Raw genomic sequence first — 20949 nt, 5'->3', positions numbered from 1 at the left:
TATTCTCAGTTCAGTGGTTTGCTGCTGGCATTTGCCTCTGTATTTGCTGTATTCTGGCTGTGTCTCTCAGGAGCGATCTACATCCGGCTCCTGTCGGTCTGCACTTCTTTGCTTCATCCATCTTGTCTAATTGGGTGGCTGTATATGTATGGGCCACATGTGGGGCAGGCTCTGAATGGGTGTTCCTTCAGTCTCTGTTTTAATCTTTGCCTCTCTATTCCCTGCCAAGGGTATTCTTGTTCCCCTTTTAAAGAAGGAGTGAAGTATTCACATTTTGATCATCCGTCTTGAGTTTCATTTGTTCTAGGCATCTAGGCTAATTCAAGCATTTGGGCTAATAGCCACTTATCAATGAGTGCATACAATGTATGTCTTTCTGTGATTGGGTTAGCTCACTCAGGATGATATTTTCCAGTTCCAACCATTTGCCTACGAATTTCATAAAGTCGTTGTTTTTGATAGCTGTGTAATATTCCATTGTGTAGATGTACCACATTTTCTGTATCCATTCCTCTGTTGAAGGGCATCTGAGTTCTTTCCAGCTTCTGGCTATTATAAATAAGGCTGCGATGGACATAGTGGAGCACATGTCTTTTTTATATGTTGGGGCATCTTTTGGGTATATGCCCAAGAGAGGTATAGCTGGATCCTCAGGCAGTTCAATGTCCAATTTTCTGAGGAACCTCCAGACTGATTTCCAGAATGGTTGTATCAGTCTGCAACCCCACCAACAATGGAGGAGTGTTCCTCTTTCTCCACATCCTCTCCAGCATCTGCTGTCACCTGAGTTTTTGATTTTAGCCATTCTCACTGGTGTGAGGCGAAATCTCAGGGTTGTTTTGATTTGCATTTCCCTTATGACTAAAGATGTTGAACATTTCTTTAGGTGTTTCTCAGCCATTCGGCATTCCTCAGCTGTGAATTCTTTGTTTAGCTCTGAACCCCATTTTTTTTTGATGTTTTCAACATGTAACATTTAATAGTTTTCCATTTTGTCATTTGGTGTCTGAAATTACACATATGTTTCAAGAGTGGAAGGGAAACTCCCATTTTCTCATTTGGTTTCACTGTGTTAATATTTTCCCATGTTAACTTTCTTTATCTTCTTTATCATCTATTAATCTGTGTATCTACCTGTATTCTTCTATGTTACTGTGAATTTCAGTTCTCTCTTTTAGACATTGTTTATCTATCATCTATTATTTATCTTTTATGTCTAAATCATTTGACTGTGAATCACATATCATATATATATATATTCATGTATTTTTAAATACATGTTGAACCCCATTTTTTAATAGGGTTATTTGTCTCCCTGCGGTCTAACTTCTTGAGTTCTTTGTATATTTTGGATATATCTGTTGTAGGATTGATAAAGATCTTTTCCCAATCTGTTGGTTGCCGTTTTGTCCTAACCACAGTGTCCTTTGCCTTACAGAAACTTTGTAGTTTTATGAGATCCCATTTGTCGATTCTTGATCTTAGAGCATAAGCCATTGGTGTTTTGTTCAGGAAATTTTTTCCAGTGCCCATGTGTTCCAGATGCTTCCCTAGTTTTTCTTCTATTAGTTTGAGTGTATCTGGTTTGATGTGGAGGTCCTTGATCCACTTGGACTTAAGCTTTGTACAGGGTGATAAGCATCGATCGATCTGCATTCTTCTACATGCTGACCTCCAGTTGAACCAGCACCATTTGCTGAAAATGCTATCTTTTTCCATTGGATGGTTTTGGCTCCTTTGTCAAAATCAAGTGACCATAGGTGTGTGGGTTCATTTCTGGGTCTTCAATTCTATTCCATTGGTCTATCTGTCTGTCTCTGTACCAATACCATGCAGTTTTTATCACTATTGCTCTGTAATACTGCTTGAGTTTTATTCCTTTGCCTTGACATTGTAGTTTTGCCTGGAGTAGTACTAAACATAAGAGTCTAAAGCCTCGCTCTGGCTAAGACTTCTGGTACTTCTGTTAATGAAAGCAAGGATAGCCGATTTTCTTGTCGGATCTTCAGCCATAGGCAAGAAGCACTCAAGTTTCACCAGTGTGATATCAGGCATGAGCTTATGGTTTCTGGCCTGATTTGTGTTTTATTGTTGCTCACAGACATCATTTCTTGCAACTTTCCAATATTGTAAAAAAAAAAAAAAAAACCTGCCAAATTTTGCAATAGCTTTTTTGCACTCACTGAAATGATCATGTAATTTATTTAAAAGTCATTTTTTTAGTGTGCTGTAAAATGCTTGTATCTTTACCATCCTTGAATACCAGAAATATATTTGTTCATAAAAATAAAAAATTTATAGAAGCCTGAACATAGTAGTAGTCTAATAAAGTAACCATGTTTTCATATCACAAACATTTCCTCTTTTTTAAAAACTAAGTTAGCCTGGTTTCCACCACTTTCTTCTGTATAATCAACAAGGGCCTATTTACTGAAAGCTTTGCTAACTAATTAAACACATTATATTCAGTTTACATTATAATAATTTTGTGAGCTAAGTTTATCATAGGAATGTAGGTAAAAGTACTGGACAGCTACGTAGGTAAAAGATCTTGAGGAAGCCCGAAACCTATATAAACATTCAAGGAGAAAATCAGCACCACGACATGGTCTTCTCACTTCTGAATATGCATGTGTTATGGCTTGTTCATGCACACATCATGCACACATACACAAACCACCATTAAAATTAAAAGAGGATTATATAAAGATATATTTAAGAAAATGTTCATTTGGGAGTTCTGTGGATAGCTGTAAGTTTTCCCTCAGAACATAGACTATAATGGTGATAATTGATGTTGAGTTTTTCTGGCATAGATATAATAGAAATTAGGCGATGTCATATGAACAAGACAGACAAGGTTTCTTGATTAAAACTTTATTTTGAGCCAGCCGACTTAAATCAAAGGGAGCCAGCACTGACCAGACATAATCAGGCAGCTTTTATTAATTTCCTCAGCAAACAAAAGTTTTGTAATTGTCCATTAGTCATGCATGGACAGTTTCCAAAGGCTCTCTTCTTGTGTGCAAACATTGGGCTTGCTGTGCTAATGGGTCATTAACATTGATTCAGAAAGTGCTGAGTTCTATCTGGCATCATCATCTTGCATGAATGCTCTAACCCTATGGATAGGACAAGGGACTTTAAGTGCTTGAGTTAATAAGAAAGTCCAAGGGTGGCATAGAACATAGACAGTCATTCCAGTGAGTGGGTAGGTGAAGTAGTTATCTAGTCTTCTGTTATAATCTTGGACAAATCTTCTCTTTCTTTTTTCTTTTCCATTTCCATTTTCTTTTCACTTTCTTTTTTTGTGTGTAACAAATCTTTTCTGAAATGTCTAGCATCTCCATATGAAGAGCTGAATAATGTGATACAAATCTGGAGGCAGCCAAGTGAGCAGGCATGGTGTAAACAGAGAGAGGACAAGTCTATGGTCCTAGATTAGTCATCCATCCTTTAGCTATAGGCTTCAGTTACTAGACAGTGTTTGATGAACAGGCATGAGCTTGCTAAAGAGTTCTTTGGGGAGAATAGAGAGTGGGAGTGGGCTATAGGGAGATAGAGGGTGAGGATCGACAGTATGTACTGTAAATATGTGAAATTGTAAAATCAACAACTGAAAAAATGTGTACACTTGTAATCCCATCTCTTGGTAGATGAAAGTGGGGAGATCTTGTGCGTGAGGCCAGCTAGAGCTAAACACAGAGACAGCCTGCCTCAAGAATGGAAACAGAATGCCTCATTTGTTAACAAAAGTAGGTGTCAAGTTTTTGCAAAGTGACCCATGAAACTGTTGGAATTTGCCTTCAGAGGTATTATCAAAGCTAGGAGGAACAAATAGTATATTGCTCCGCTCTATGCCCTCCAATATATGATTTTCCCAGTTAATGAAGAGCCAAGCGAAACTGGAGTGTTTTCTAAGGGTTTTCTGTTGGTTCCATTATCCCATCGTGTTGACATTTGTATAGCTATCTTAAACCCAAGTGGTTCATCTTGGTTTAATCTTAAGCAGCTCCTTGAATGTAAGCATTCTAGTTGGTGGCCTAATGTGGTATTGTGTGGGTAACAGACAAGGACCTAGAGTTTATCTGTTTCTGATCTCCCTGTGGTGGTTCCTGGTAGTTCTAATGTAGGCTAGATTACCTATACGGATAGTAACACAGTTCCAAGGAAGGTGGGATCCCTTCTTCAAAAGAGGTATAGTACTAGCCAGGGTGTAAGACGTATCAAATACATTTTCTTTCTAATACTGACACCAAGTGTTTCCATTTATCTTCTTTCTTGGCAGCCGGGCTTGTGTACTCCAAGGCAAAGTAGCATTGTATTATGACTGTATGAGAGATATATCTTTCTTTTGTAAGAGGACAGAAATATGACATTAAAAGTAGAGCTTGCATTTTTAGTAGCAGGTCAGAATTGGTTCCCTTAAAGCTATTTGTGCCTACCCATGTGACACTATTAAGACTCTACCTAAAAAGGAAGTAACTTTTAACTCTATCACATGTGAAAAGAATAATTGTTGGGTTAATACAAAAGTGTCAGCTTTACACAGAAGGAATATTAGATTTTCTTGAATTTTACATTTAAACTATTTCTACTAGATTGTGTGGATCTGACTGTACTTAATTCAACTTGAAATTCTGCCTTAATATTCCTAGAAGATCATTCAAAGAATGATGCATTGATGTCAAATTAGAATGATAAATGTTAGTGTTTGGGCAATTTGTTTCAATTGAGGGCTCTGAATACTCTCACATTTCTTCACTTTGTTTATGTTACTTCCTGTATGTAAATTAACAGTGCCCCCTTTCTACCCCCATATGTATGCATAGGATTATTCATTTCAATCATTCACAATGTCCTTTTGATTGCTGTCCTGTCCTCTTTCTAAACATAGCTTTAATCTCACCTGTTAGATGAAAATCCTCATGCTTTCACTGTCAAGAGAGCAGGTGTTTATATACTTGTATTTTAAAAACTACCTTGTATTTGCCTGTTCTGAACTACCTGTCCAGGTTTTCCTATAACAACTCTCCTTATCTGTTTTGTGCTTAAGTTAGTTTTCCACCATGACACGTTTATTAGAATATAATACTGTAAATATAAATTATTTTTGAAGTAATAGTCAACCTAATCATCTGGCTCCTTATCTAAAAAGGGTGTTCTTATGCAGTGACAGATCCATCCTATGCAGTGAGAGATCCATTTTATGCAGTGACAGATCCATCTCAGATTCTTTTTAATTAAAGTGCATTTTGAGTTCACTAGGCTTTAGGACAGGGAAAAATATGGCAAAGAAAGGATATGTTTGAAAAATGGAGCCCATGGCATAGAAAAGCCACAGTCTTTAAATATGCCAGAGTTTTCAAAATGTGTTTTGAAGATACAGGGATGTAAGTTATGTATTAAGCTCTCTTTTACCAATGCTCATTAATAGGGGGCTTCTGTGATTGGCAATCACCTATATCAATGAAGCATTGTCTTTTTCTGTAATTCCCTTTTGTATTGAATACAGTAGAATGAATATTAACATGTAAATGTGGAGTTATGTAAAAAAAAATTAACACAATCTTTAATGGGTCATTCGCTTTGCTAAATTTCACTTTTCCCATCTGTGAAGTGCATATTACTATCCATGAGGTTTTCTGCTGAAGGAGCACTTGAATCATGTGATATTGAGAACATGTGGGAACATATGATAAATGCAAAGAGATTCAGACAGACATAGTATCATTGAATAATTCTATTGCCTTTTTAATATTAATTCTACCTTACTTTAAAGTGCTGGTCTATCTTGATCAAAGCCAACTGTTGATGTAACTAATAAATGACCCAATAAGGAAATACAGGATGTGTAATGGACTTGTTTTATTTTCTTTTTGTTGTTGTTGTTTTATTTTCTTATTTCCTTCTTTTAAGTCTCTTCTGTTTCTTCCCTATTAAAACAGTTTTGGTATGAACCATGATGGAATTGGAAATTCTTGTGGGACGAAAGGTCATGAGGCAGCAAAACTTATGGCAGCTCATATCACAGCAAATACCAATCCCTTCTCCTGGTCTGCCTGCAGCAGAGACTACATCACCAGCTTTCTAGAGTAAGTAACCTCTGGAGAGGGTGATAAATTGTTCTAGAAGTAACTCATTATGGGAAGCCTAATGTGCAGTGCTTCAGATTCTCTGTGGGTAGGATTTTTAGGGCCGGGCTACATTTTAGGCTGCTCCCACATTTTTAAATAAATCATTGTGGCATATTTTCCTGGTCTTATTCGAATAGTGGATAAGCTAGAAGTGCAATGAGAATATAAGTATAATTGATGTAATGAATGATTAGAATTTTTCAGTAAATTAGAAAGTGTTTTCAGAAAGAATTTGCATTCATATAATTTAATAGAGAATAAGTCAAACTTTAATTCAGTAATTCATTATCATGATATTCGTGAAAAAAAGCCCTGAATTCTTCAGGAGTGTCAGAGCATCTACTAATAACAGGTAAAAGAAACAACTAAATTAAGCAGCAGGAGGGAGCATTCTGAGGAAGAGTTTAAGCTGCCCATCTTTTGCACAGTTGAGGAGCTTCTTCATGGCCTTCCCTCTCTCTTCCCAGAATCTGGCTCTGTGTGTTATACATGTGATTGGGCACAAGCACAACTATGTATACAGCATTTGGTTCTATGCATGTGACAAATGTGAGTGAGCACAACTATGACTGGGTTTAGGAAAAGAGTTTTTGCTCAGCTCACTCGTGTGTACTCTCACACTGGATATTAGGACCCAGTAGACTTGAATAGTGTTTTTTGTGAGGCCTTCCATATTAGTTTATCCTTTTAATCTTAAGGGTCTGAGTTTTTACGTCAATGCTCATATCATTAGAGGCTTTGTATATCATACTATTTAAGACTATAAACTGTAAATCTATTGATAGTTATTAGAATTATAAGCATTACTATGTTAAGTAACATCAGTTTCAATACTTTATGCTGCACCCTTGCTTTAGCTGTCTTGTTCTAGGCTCTCCTGTGGGAGGTGAGATTGAACGTGAACAGGCATGCACAAAGAACGTTAGAATAACCGACATTCTGTTCAGGAAGTAGCTTGTATTATTATTTCATTATTATTATTAGCACAATTATATTATAAAAGTTTTAAATTAGAATTGCTTACATAGGATAAAATTATGTCTTAAAAGTTTATGTAACTAATCATAGCCAGATCATATAGTCTGAGAGTTTATAATTACATGGAAAAGAAAGCTTAATTACCCAGCACAGATCATGTTTCAAAAATCAAAAGATGAAATTTGAAAATAGACCTTAAAAATGTATTAGTACAGTCACTCAATTTGGAATTCATTTCAAAATGTGGTCCTGAACACCTATATTATGGACTAACAATTTTTAATCTTAGTAGGAAAACTTCGTATTATACTTGCCTTGTGCTAGAATGAGAGAAGTGCTATAAATAGACAATCAAGAATTTATTTGACATGTTCAGTAATTTTTAATACACAGCACTGATAATATCATTTTAAAGATAGTTTAGGATGAATTCATTTACATAAGTTATAAACACTATTGAAGTTCTCCTCTTGTAGAAACCTGACCAGGCCTGAAATTTCTCTTATCTTGGCATTTGTTTTCAGATTAAAATCTTAATCTCTATCAACATAAAGACATATTGTATAAGATGCTCAGTATTTGTGTGTATTTTCAATGGCAGTCCTCATGAATCTTCCTCTTTGTATTCTGTTTCTATCCCACTAGTGATTGTCTAGCTGTTTAGCTAGTACTGGCTCTATGTACTAAATGCCAGGAGTAAGCCAAATGAATGCAATGAATTTCGTGTTTTTTATGTACTAAAAACCATACAGAAGCAAAGACACATTTTGAACTTCTGCCAAGTCTTCTGTAGTTGGAATTGTACTGTGGCTGTTAAAACACTATAAAAGGGACTCTCTAGGTTGCTAGTAATATACAGTGAAATGACCACTGGTTTGTGAGAGATGAAGAACTATTAATATTTGCATTGTAGCAAATATTAATTGTTTTAATAAAAACAATTAATTCAAAGGCATTATTTAATCTTCATTGCTTTTCTGTATTTTGTACATGTAAGAAAAATGAGTGTTGACAGGATTCTAATGGGCTTATTTATCCTATATTTTATAACAAGGGTTCCTTTGTATATTCTCATGAAAATGCCCAAAGTTAAAACCACTAGGAAATGGATAAATATTAAAAAAGAAAGAAAGAACGAAAGAAGAAAAAGAAAGGCTTGAGATAACAATCAGGTCTACCTCTCTAATAATAAACTAAGTAATTAAATCTTATTATAATTTGTCCAATCAATAAAGGATTTTAAACACTAGCCTCATTAAAAAAATCACTTCACTGGAGCACAAAGATAAAATCGTTACTGTAAAAAGTCTTTGTTCTATTTCCTGTTCAATGAGCTTAATTGTTTTAACAACTATGAGTGATATATCTATATCTGTTTCTGTATCTATATTTAAATCCAGAAACATTTTGCACTTTGATAAATGATTACGTTTACATCTATGTTTTGTAGTTGACTCAAAAGTTTCATAGGACTTTATTTTAGTTTTTCTTTTCAAGAAAAAGAATCCTTGAAAGAATTAACTGCTAAGGAACTGTTACCCAGCCAACAAAATACATATCTTCCTCTACTTAGAGAGTGCATAGGACAAGGGTGATGGAGGCCTTAACAATGAGCTTCTATGATTTATAGAAATCCATGATTCACTGTTTTAACTGGAAATACAAAAAGACATGGCCCTAAAATGCCACTAGAATAGTCTCTCATGTCATTCTGCAACACTAGGTGTTATTGATCAGTCAGGAGATGGTGTTTACCAACTCCCAATATTTTTTTTCAGATTTCTTAAACTCGGTGATTCAATAAGTGGTTCATGAATCGCCCAGAAGCCGTCCTGATTAAATAATAAAGAACCCATTTCCGTTAAAATGGACGTGTTATGCCAGCTTCTGATGTTTTCCGACGACGGCTTTGCAGGTAGTGTCTTTCCTATCTGCCTGCGGGGCTCCCTCATTTACTTATTTAGAAGACACAAAAATACAACCTGGTGTGACGGCCTAGCTCACTGACTATGGCTAGTTTACCAGGCTGTGAAAAGCAGATAGCTATAACTTAGGACACATTTCCACTCATTCCCAGCCACTTAGAAGTAGTTCAGAGCAGTTTCATATCCTTTCTAAAAAATATGGGAGCTTTGAGAGTCATCTTTTACCCTTTTTAAACTTTGTAAAATTGCCTGAGCTCTCAGATAGCTGTACTACAATTGCTTGCCATTTCACGTTTTGTATAGAATCCATTTCACACACGGGTGGAAGCTGATTGAATGCATGAGTGGCATTGCTAGGACTGAGGGGAACTAGGAAGAGGGAAGTAATGTCTGATGGACAAGATGCAAAGCAGAAGTGCTCTGTAAAAGTGACTCTTGAAGGTTAACATTACTCCATCAAATGGAAAACATCTTGTTAAGTGGAGCCTCCCTCTTCCCAAAAAAGTGTACCATCCAAGAAATAATCTGGAAGAGCAGGTTTTCCTTCAGTGTATGGGACACATGTTGTGACCCTTGCTCTAACCATGGGTATCTTTGACAAGGTGTAATTGTATAGAGAGTAATTATATGTATACATATGTAACTATATGTAGAGTAGGTTTAGAGTAAGCCCTTAACAGCACAAAATTTGTATATTTGAAACCTCAAGTTAATTATATTCAAACACCCATGTTGCACAGTGAATGACAGGAATAAGAAAGAGGTTTGACTCTAGATCACTTGCCTGATTATGCCGTTACACTGTTATATTTAGTTGAAACATTGTTGGTTACATTAAAAAATGATAAAGCTACTTATAAGAAGTTAGTAAATAAAAGACATTTAATTTGATATAAATGACATAAACCTAAGTCACGCTTAACTCATATGCATCAGTATTCCTTTGTGAAAAAACGGATGGCATTAGCTTACACCTGTTGCTGTTGATATGTCATAGTTAGGCAGATATCCTCTCAGACTGGCCCACTGTGTGCCATGTAATTTTAAAAAACACGCTTCCTCCGTTGCCCGGGGCTGCGCTCTGGGCTCCACCAATGGCCAGCTGGCATCTTTCCCGAGAGCTGAGACCGCACCCCCACCCTCTCCTGGCTAGCTTCGCCAAGCTGCCATCAACTGCCCTGTCTTCTCTCTTTCTCTTGCCAACCTTATCTCTGCAGAAGAAAAACACTAGACTGCTTTATTATTTTTAAACTTGCCAGATAACACAATTGCTGGGAAAAACAAACAAACAAACAAACAAACAAACTCTAGGGCTAAACTTATCAGCTAACCTATAATCAGCCATTCACCAGTGGCAGAGGCCGATGGTTCTGGTTGCCCTAAAACCTTACATGGCTGTTGTGTCCTCCTGGTTCCAAAGCCTGTTCCAAAGAGCCCCTCCTCTCTCCCTATATCTGCTCTTCCTCCTCCTGGGACCCAAAAGTCCCACCTTAAAAACATGCAACACCACTTATAAACTAAAGATCTATTCTTTATATCCTTTTTTTCGTAAAAGTAAACTTTCAATCTCAATTAGTGATACATTTTCATGTGTTCTGGAAACAAAGGCAGGAAGACATTGTGTAAAGATCTAAAAATGTTACTGAAGGACTGAAATTTGATTCCTGTTCTTGTTTTCAAGATTTTGGGACTCTAAATAAAAGCTTACTAAATTAGAAATGGAGTATATAAAAATTACTTTACAATCATAATGCAATGAGTTTTGGATATATAAATAAAGCTTGATTTACTATGAATTTTCATAATCAATGAAGGTGTATATTCTTAAACTGATATATATTTTGCCCTGTCTCAGAAACTTAAATAAAAATAAGTATGATTTAATAATTAACTATATTTCTAACATATTAACTAGGATTGCGATTTTTCTTAAGAAATATGATCTGTTACAAAGTAATTATAGATTTAATTTTATGCATATAGCTTTACACTGGATAAATAAATTTAAATAGTAAGTTATAGCCTCTTGTGGATGAAGCCTAATACTCTGTATATTTAGTTTACTAGTAAAGTTTATGTTTTCTGAAAGGAAAAATTTTTTTGCAACACCGCTACCAGGTAAAAACCATTTATCTTAATAAATACTCTTAATAAGTAAATTCCAGAAAATATATATAGATTTATTGCTACTTTTGTTATTTTGACACTAGCATGGATTATACTAAGCTTACCATAGCAAGATTAACTAGATTCTAGATTAAACCAGAATTTTCCATAGCTTTTGTTTTAAGAACATTATAAAGTATAAGGCAATATAATGTTTTTATTAAAACAAGTTAGAAATCCCAGAAATAATGTTATATGAACAGATAAGTTATGTTACTCAGTCCTAAATGGAGTATTAAAGAACAGCAAAGTACACAGGCTATAAAAAAAAAAAGATGTCTTTCACAGCTACGATACCTAGAAAAGGAAAGAAAACCTGAAGAATGACTTCTTTTAAACAGCAGTCCCCAAATAGGCAGATGGGCAGTTGTTAGGAGTCAGAGCCGTGGGCGTGGGAACTCCTAGAAGCCCACTCCTCAGATGTCTGAGGCCAGGACAATCAAGACCACACTAGTCTATATCAAGAGAGCTGTCACAAAGAAACAGAATAAAGGTGAAGACTTGTGGTTGTAAATTCCATTTGGAGGAGAGAGGAAATCAGCAAGAGGGGATGGGAGACAGGACTGTAGCAGAGGAGAATGAAACTTTTCAATTTGTATAACTTAAAAATAATACTAAAAATTATTAATGTACAGATTGGGAGATGACTTAGGGCAGTGGCTCTCAACCTGGGGATTTTGACCCCCCCCCTTTCACAAGGTTTGCATGTTAGATATCCTGCATATCTGATATTTACATAACAATTCATAACAGTAGCAAAATTACAGTTGTGAAGTAACAACGAAATAATTTTGTGGTTGGAGGGTCTGATGAGGAACTGTATTAACGGTCGCGCATTAGGGAGGTTGAGACCACTGGTTTAGTGGGTAAAGTGTTGGGTGTACAAGCATGAGACCTAAGTTTGGATCCCAGAACCCACGCCAAGGCCAGGTATAGTGGAATACCTGTAGGTTCAGGGTGTCTGTAGACAGCTTCAGGCTAGCTGAATCCTGGGCTTTGATGGCTACCCAGTCTAACTACGACAGCTGGTCCAGGTTCAGTGAGACACTGTCTCAACAGTAAGATGGAAATAATTGAGGAAGACGTCTGACACTAACCTGGCCTCCAACAATTGCAAGGGTGAGTGTACACTTACACATACTCACCCACATGCATACACCATGGTGGGGAGCGGCATAGAGAGAAGAGCTGCTAGTGTAGAATCAGAACTCAGACTTTACCTCAAAACCTTTAAAAATCAGAAGAGGAGTTGCTCATAGGAAATTATTAGAATTGAGTGCTCAGAAATTCTGGTTAAATACATACATGTGTACATGTGCGCACACACACACAGAGAGAGAGAGAGAGAGAGAGAGAGAGAGAGAGAGAGAGAGAGAGAGAACTCTTCAGACAGAGCTAACTCTGCACTTCACAGATCCATATTCTTTGCCTCTGTGTCTGTATCTGTACTATTTTATAATGGTAGTTGACAGCTTAGAAGCATACTGTCCTCAATTACTGTTCTTCTTAAGAATCAATTCATAGGGGTTGGGGATTTAGCTCAGTGGTAGAGCGCTTGCCTAGCAAGCGCAAGGCCCTGGGTTCAGTCCCCAGCTCCGAAAAGAAGAAAAAAAAAGAATCAATTCATAATAATTATGCTCTGTAGTCTTTTCTTAATTGAAAGTAGCAGAAAGGTACTGAGAAAACAGTAGACAGAGTTGACTAACACAATACAAAAAACATTTGCAATATTTAATCTCAGTTAAGAATTAAAATGTCAAAATTGTCCCATTCCTCAAATGCACTCATCAAAGTTGGCTGTGTTACAGGTATGTATGTTAGGAGAACAGTGCTGTGTGTATACACAGAGAGAGCATTTGAGGTGGAGAACAGTTAAATCATCTGCACAGATACATGCTTTTCTTCGGGTCACTTGCCTGCTAGGCCTTGCTGCTGTGCACAGATGGAGCCATTTCAAAAGGCCTTTGTTGATATGGTGTTCCTAAACACAGGCTCATTCTAAAAATATACATACGCTGTTCTTTTGTATTTTATTTCATGGCAGGTTTTAATCTTCTGTGAAATGTACTCAGCCCAGAGAACTGGTCTTGTCTAGCTATTTAATTAGCTATTAATACAAAAGAAATAGCTGCTTCCAGAGAACTAACACAGGAATATGCTTTGGGGACCAGCTCTCTCAGCAGTTTTGGCCTTAGGTCCCTCCCAGTTATACTTGCCACCGTTGGCTCTGAAGGCCCTGGCAGGGCACACATGATCTAATTTTTTAAAAAGCATATGAGCATTGGCTAAAAGATCATCATACCTTGAAACAAGAACATTAAATGAAGTAATTATTTTTGCTTCTTCCTAAATTAAGCCAGTTTTACCATCAGGAAGGAGTTACTTCCTCTATGTATCTACCTTTAAGTTCTCTTCTGAGGTTCATATATTTCTGCTTCTGAAATTTTTAGTTTACTTTTCTGTATTTCTAAAAGTCACTTTATATAATATTTGTATTGGGTTCTGTCCTGGCTTCAGATAGGTAATTATGTCATATTTTTTTTGTTGTGCTATTGATAAATATTAATAACCTCATGGTCTTTATGTAAATTATTCAGTATATATTTTTCTGTTGACTTATAGCAGTATTTACTTATTTTTATTATATACTAAATTGTCTTCATAAATATATTTATAATTTTATTGTAAATGAAGATGGAACTTATATTTTGGAAAAATTAATTTTCTAATTCAGTCTTTCCATAAATATTCTCTATTATTAAGTCATTTTTTATTAATGTACTATCAAAAATGATCCCCCCTTGTCATTAACTTTAATATATTTTTGAAATTTCTAATTGGGTCTTACTTGACTAAAGTTTGTATGTCTTAATATCAAAGGTGCTATTTTTAAAGTACTTTTTATTTTTTTCTTTTTTCTTCTTTTTTTTCCGGGGCTGGGGATCGAACCCAGGACCTTGCGCTTCCTAGGCAAGCGCTCTACCACTGAGCCAAATCCCCAACCCCTATTTTTAAAATTCATCTAACAATAAATGTGCTTGCTGAGGTACGTGACGGTTTCTAAACTTAAGACAGAAAGGAGCAAGTACTGGGTAGAACAGTCCTTGAGCAGTGCTCTCTGACAGGCCTGTCTGTGTCAGTGCAGTATTACTGTCTCTTCAGGATTCTCTTTAAAACTACATAGAGAGCATAAAGCACAGAAGACAATCTTGTATCCTTTAGGTCTGAGTCCCCTTCAGAGGAGTAGGTTTCAGGTTTTAAAGATACTAATTTGCTGCTGTGAAAATATACTGTTAATGTAACAAGTTAACTTTTACACTTTAGGAGTATAAAAACTTTCAGATGAATTTGAAACTCATTGTTTTGTATGACTCTTCCCTATTTGTAAATGAAATTTTGTGCTGTCCTAAATAACAGTTGAGGAACTTCAACTTGTGAAGTTATTTTCCTTTGGCAAAGTGGATGGAAAAGATTTGGGGAAAAAAGCAAAAGTGCTGGCACAATGGACAGGAATGTTGGAAAAAATGTTAAGTGTTGGCATAGGAATTCTTTAAACATTCTAACTCACATGGGAAATGAAAGTCAAAAAGCATCTGTCCTGTTTTATGCACACTGAATAAGTAAAAATGAACAATTATATTTAGCAAAGCTCTTTAAACTAAGGTATTCTGTCTGGCTTTTGGCAACCTTTATGTTATTTGTTCCAGTGAATTAAAATACTATGTTTTAGTGAAGGCATACTTTGTAAGGCAGAAATTATGTGGAAAGAAGAACATTCCCTTATTCTAGTTTTGATGATCCTAAATGAAATACGAAATCTCTGAAAGACTAAACATTTCTAGTGTTTGTGAGTGAGAGCTTTGAACCTTAGCTGTCATTTAACCCACTAACTAGTGACATGTCTTACGGTAGCACCTGTGTTCTATCTAGGGGTGAAGTATATAAATTAAGTCTTTATGATTATAACTACAATTATTTTTGTTTAATTTTCCATAATTCATGTTTTTAATTCTACTACCAGATGTGGTTATATTTTCAGAGAAAACAAACAAGAAACTTAGAGCAATGTGAAATTCTGTTTTGGTTCCTTTAGAACTGGTTTAAAGGCCAGCATGACATTTTCAGATTGTTGTCTGAGATGCTTCCATTGTGTTGTGGAGCTGGAGAAAAGGAATTTGGAGCTCTCCTTCAGATATCAGTGAAATGACTCTATTTTGCTATATGATTATTTGTAGAATGTGTGCTGTTTTTCATGCATCGTTATTAAAACAAAGATCTCAACACATGGGTTCATAATTGTGCATGAAATAGTCTACAGAGTACCTAATTTCCTTCGATGCTTTATGTTGAACAGTTCAGGCCGTGGTACTTGCCTTGATAATGAGCCTCCAAAGCGTGACTTTCTTTACCCAGCTGTGGCCCCAGGTCAGGTGTATGATGCTGACGAACAGTGCCGTTTCCAGTACGGAGCAACGTCCCGCCAATGCAAATATGGGGTAAGCGGTCTTAATCCTATGTTCAGCCAATAAGTGTTCTCTTCTAACACGTGTTCAGGTGGAATGATGATGAACTGTTTGCCTCTGAAGCACTGTTAATTTCCATAATGCTTTTGACACTGATTTTTCTGAAATCATATTATAATTTCTACTTTTAAATATTTGAATAACACCAAATTAACATGATTCACAATATTTTGTTAAGGAAGCAAACAGAATTTTAGAAAATTATTCTTTTATTTATTTTTTAAATCTTGAGCTCATGTTGTCAATTTTACTTTGTCTTTTAAAATATTTTACTTTTAAGAAACCTCTCTACTTCCTTTTCCTGGCATCCTTATAACTGTGCTAAAGGGCATTTTTTACTGGCTTCCTGCCTTTACCTAAATTCACTCTAGCAAGAACTGAGTCATTTCAGGTTGCCTCACCCACTGCCCAATTCTCAATATAATAACCAAGAAGGAACAAGATGACATTAGCCCAAAAATGAAAAAACAGGACATAGCCACAGGAAGAAATTGTAGGCAGCATGATTGTTCTCTTAGTGTTTGCTTTAAAAACTCACAGTACCATATTAGAAACACTTAAGTTCTTTTTATAACTTTTTAAATATTTTGGTATCTAATATAGGAATGTGTAGTGAAAAATAGAATTCTAAAATATCAATCTGTGTGCCAAAAAATATTTAGGCTTAAAAATCAAATCTCAAGGCTTAGTTCTTATTGTCGTACATGTAGATAGTCTGAGTTCATAAAAAAGGATAATGACACAAATAATTGCATTTTACCATAGCTATTATTAGACTACATACACACTGTACATTACCAGTTATTCCTCTTGTGCATGGAACAATAAAAGGCAATTAAAAAAATCTCTTGGGTGACAAATATATTGTTATTCTTGTAGACTTTGGCAATGTTTCCAAGATTGTATGTAATTATTGTATGTATTGTATGGATGTTGAGCACCATGTAAAACTTTGATTTTTCTAGTTTGTTTATAAAGTTTTAGTTTTGAGTGGATCTAGTTTCTTTTAATCTCAAATTGCTTTTTTGTAAAATAAAGTCACTCAAATATTAATCACAGTCACTACAAGTACTCAAAGATCTAATGAGATTAGAGATGCTTTGCACCCTCCCTCATAGTGGGTCCCCCTTTTTATCAGCAAGGGAGTCTACATGTTAGCTTTTATTTTGGAAACTATGTTGGAACTCCACATGTAAGCTTCTATTGTAGATTATTATTGCCATTATTATTATTACACTCATGGAATTTGATAAGCTTTCTTTGATGAACAAATCATTTAAAGTAGAATTGATTCTTCTTAATCTGGAAATCTTACTCATTCCAGACTGATAGAGATGAGACAAGTACTAATTTTGAAACTATTTTCTGCTCTTTTATTCTTTCTGTGTTATGCTCGTGCACATTTCTGTAACAGAAATAAAATCAGAAAGCATGAAGACATTAGCATTACAGCATTTATATTTTCTCATGAACCCTTTTTTCTTTTTTGCAGCAAAATGCTGGTTTTACTAGATACATGTACTCTATGAAATTCTTATATTCTTTTTATATTCTACTCTAAATATCCAGTTAGGGTTCTTGATCTCTGATGGAGTTTTTAAAATCCCTTCCACCTGTAGTACTTGTATCTAAGGAATTAGGTTCACATAATTATTATACCCTGTTTACACTGCTTCTTATCTTACCTCTCCCTAATGTTTTTAACAATTCTGAATAGTGCTCTGGAAATCAACTCAGTCAGGGAAGCAAGGTGATTTCCGTGAATTAGCTGAAGGGAAAGATAAACCTGAGTGGCATGGTAAGGTGAGCCCAGAGCACACTGGCATGTGACCAGGAGAAGCGTTGTCTTGAAATGATTCCTGTCATGACTTGGGGAAGATTTTAAATACTTACAATGACCTGTAACTGCCGAGTGGTAGGCTTCATCCTGTCTCTTTTGCCTTCATGTAGTAGTTGAGAGCTCACGAATACCCAGCTCCATGGCTTCAGAGAAGTCTTGTGTGTGCATTCGGTTATGTTCATGCTGACCACAGTGGGTATTTCATTTGGTTCACAGTTTTCCACAGTTCTCACTCCATAATATCTCTTTGTTTCCAAACTATCCATACCTTCCACCAGGATAGAATGTAAAATAGTTTTAAATACAAAGAACAGAATATCACAGTACAAATATGTAGATTAAAATATTTGCATAATGTAATCTCTAAGTGATGTGCAATGATATTTAACTGATATGTAGTGCCTGTTTCTTCAGACTGCATTGATAAAATTTATAATGACTCTGTAGTATTTTATACATGGGGAAAGTAAAAGTACACGTGTGTAACTCGTGCACTCCAAGATTAAAAACATGTAAAGGTTTGAGTCTGTCATGTCTGCTGCATCTAGGTAGAGTCATTCTGTTAATAATATAAAGTTTGTAGATGTTTCTTTTTTCTTTTTATTATTCCTCATCCTTTTTAAAATTTTTAAAAAATTTATTTACAATCCAGAATTTATCTTCCCTCCCAGTCCCACTCCCACAGTTCATCATCCCATTACTCCTCCTCCGTCTCAGAGAGGATGCTCACCAGCACCAGGCCTAGGCTCTCAAGTCTCTCCCATTGCGGCCAGAACAGGCAGTCTTCTGGTGTATATGTGTCAGGGGCCTCAGACCAGCCCGTGTATGCTGCCTGGTTGGTGGCTTAGTGTCAGGGTGCTGCCAGGGGTCAGGATTAGTTCACAATGCTCATCTTCCTATGGGGTCACCCTCTTCTGCTTCTTCCGTTCTCCCCCTAATTCAACCATAGGGGTCCCCACCTTCTGTCTAATGGTTGGGTCTAAGTATCTGTGTCTGTCTCAGTCAGCTGCTTGTTGGACCTCTCGGAGAAGAGCCATGCTAGGCTTCAGTTTGTTAGGACATCATAGCATCAGTAATAGTGTCAAGCCTTGGTGTCTCCCCATGAAGTGGATCCCCATTTGGACAGTCATTGTACTGCCTTTTCCTCAGTCTCTTCTCCATTTTTGTCCCTTAATTTCTTTTAGACAGGCTTGTTTAGGAGAATACTTGTTTAGTTTTCTTCAGGTAATGTCTCATTCCTGGTCAGTAAAATTTTCAAACTCTTCATTTTAGCCCTGTCTTTTGGGAGAGAGGTCATCGCTAAAATTACTGTTTAGGGACATACATCCTCAGATGTCTGAGATTGAAATTGTAAAGTCTTTGATGACATTTCTTACCATCCAGAGCATCTCATGTTTTACTGCATTTACTGCACAGCGTTACTGGGATTAAAGGCATGCGTTATACCCAGTTTTTGTGGTACTGGCTTTAAACTGAGAGCATAGATTAAAAAGATGTTCTTCTAAGTAAATAGCATTCTCAGCTATGTTTTCTGTTATTAAAAAAAGTTAGAGGCCAGCTAAATGATTGATTCAATGAGTAAAGACACTTACCACAAGGCCAGAGGCCCTGTGTTTTATCTTGGACCTGTATGATTGAAAGAGATAACTCTGCAAGGGGTTCTCTGACCTCCCTAGTGGTTTATAGTCTGTAAAGTGTGTGTCTCTCTTTGAGATGAGATACAAGTATAGAAATGCAGCTTGTAAAGCTAGATCTTTACTTTATTATCTCCATACATCTGTCAACTCTCACTCTAAGGATGCCTTAGGTACTTTAAAAAAAATTTCATTGGATATTTTCTTTATCTACATTTCAAATATCCCCCTTCCTGGTTTCTCCTCTGGAAACCCCCTAGGCCATCCCTTTACCCCATGCCTCCATGAGGGTGGTTCCCCCACCCACTCATCCATTCCCTCCAGCCTCCCTGCCCTGCATTCCCTTACACTGGGGCCTTGGCAGTACCAAGGTCTTCTCCTCCCATTGGTGCTCAACAAGTCCATCCTCTGCTACATATGGAACTGGAGCCATGGGTCTATCCATGTGTACTTTTGGACGATGGTTTAGTCCATGGGAGTTCTGGTTGGTTGATATTGTTCTTATGGGGTTACAAACCCCTTTAGCTTCTTCAATCCTTTCTCTAACTCCTTCAATGGGGACTGCGTTCTCAGTTCAGTGGTTGGCTGCAAGCATTCACCTCTATATTTGTCATGTTCTCTCAGAAGGCAGCTATATCAGGCTCCTGTCAGCTTGTGCTTCTTGGCATCAGCAATAGTGACTGGGTTTGGTGGCAGTACATGGGCTGGATCCCCAGGTGGGACAGTCTCTGGATGGCCTTTCCCTCAGTCTCTGCTCCAAATTTTGTCTCTGTATTTCCTCCTGTGAGTATTTTGATCTCCCTACTAAGAAGGACTGAAACATCCACATTTTGATCTTCCTTCTTCTTGAGTTTCATATGGTCTGTGAATTGTATCTTGGGTATTCTGAACTTTTGGGCTAATATCCACTTATCGGTGAGTAAATACCACATTTTCTGTATCCATTCCTCTGTTGAAGGACATCTGGGTTGTTTCCATCTTCTGGCTATTATAAATAAGGAACATAGTGGACCATGTGTCCTTGTTAGATGTTGGAGGATCTTTTGGGTATATGCCCCGGAGTGGTATAGCTAAGTCCTCAGGTAGTACTCTGTCCAATTTTCTGAGGAACCTCCAGATTGATTTCTAGAGTGGTTGTACCAGTTTATAATCCCACCAACAATGGAGGAGTGTTCCTCTTTCTCCATATCCTCGTCAGCATCTGTTGTCACCTGAGTTTTTGATCTTGGCCATTCTGACTGGTGTGAGGTGGAATCTCAGGGTCATTTTGATTTGCATTTCCCTGATGACTAAAGATGTTGAACACTTCTTTAGATGCTTCTCAGCCATTCGACATTCCTAATTTGAGAATTGTTTAGCTCTGTGCCCCAATTTTTAATAGGATTATTTGATTCTCTGGAGTCTAACTTCTTGAGTTCTTTGTATATATTGGATATTAGCCTTCTATCAGATGTAGGATTGGTAAAGATCTTTTCCCAATGTTGGTTGCCGTTTTATCCTATTGACAGTGTCCTTTGCCTTACAGAAGGTTTTCAATTTTCTGAGGTTCCATTTGTTGATTTTTGATCTTAGAGCATAAGCCACTGGTGTTCTGTTCAGTAAATTTTCCTCTGTGCCCTTATGTTCGAAGCTCTTGCCCAATTTCTCTTCTATTAGATTCATCCATCATATCCAGTTTTATGTGGAGGTCATTGATCCATTTGGATTTGACTTTTGTACAACGAGATAAGAATGGGTCAATTTGCA

The 20949-nt window shown here is 36.6% G+C and overlaps 1 protein-coding gene across 1 annotated transcript in view; it reads left to right on the top strand.

The window, feature by feature from the left end:
* Adamts6 (ADAM metallopeptidase with thrombospondin type 1 motif 6) overlaps positions 1-20949 on the top strand; it is a 217821-nt gene that overhangs the window by 89346 nt on the left and 107526 nt on the right. The window contains exons 10-11 of the mRNA XM_032898945.1: positions 5949-6095; positions 15561-15702. Of these exons, the coding sequence (XP_032754836.1) occupies positions 5949-6095; positions 15561-15702 (289 nt within the window). The remainder of the gene's footprint in view (positions 1-5948; positions 6096-15560; positions 15703-20949) is intronic.

The sequence above is a fragment of the Rattus rattus genome, chromosome 3, assembly GCF_011064425.1.
Source record: "Rattus rattus isolate New Zealand chromosome 3, Rrattus_CSIRO_v1, whole genome shotgun sequence".
Classification (NCBI taxonomy): domain Eukaryota; kingdom Metazoa; phylum Chordata; class Mammalia; order Rodentia; family Muridae; genus Rattus; species Rattus rattus.
This window is presented reverse-complemented; position numbering and strand designations above follow the sequence as displayed.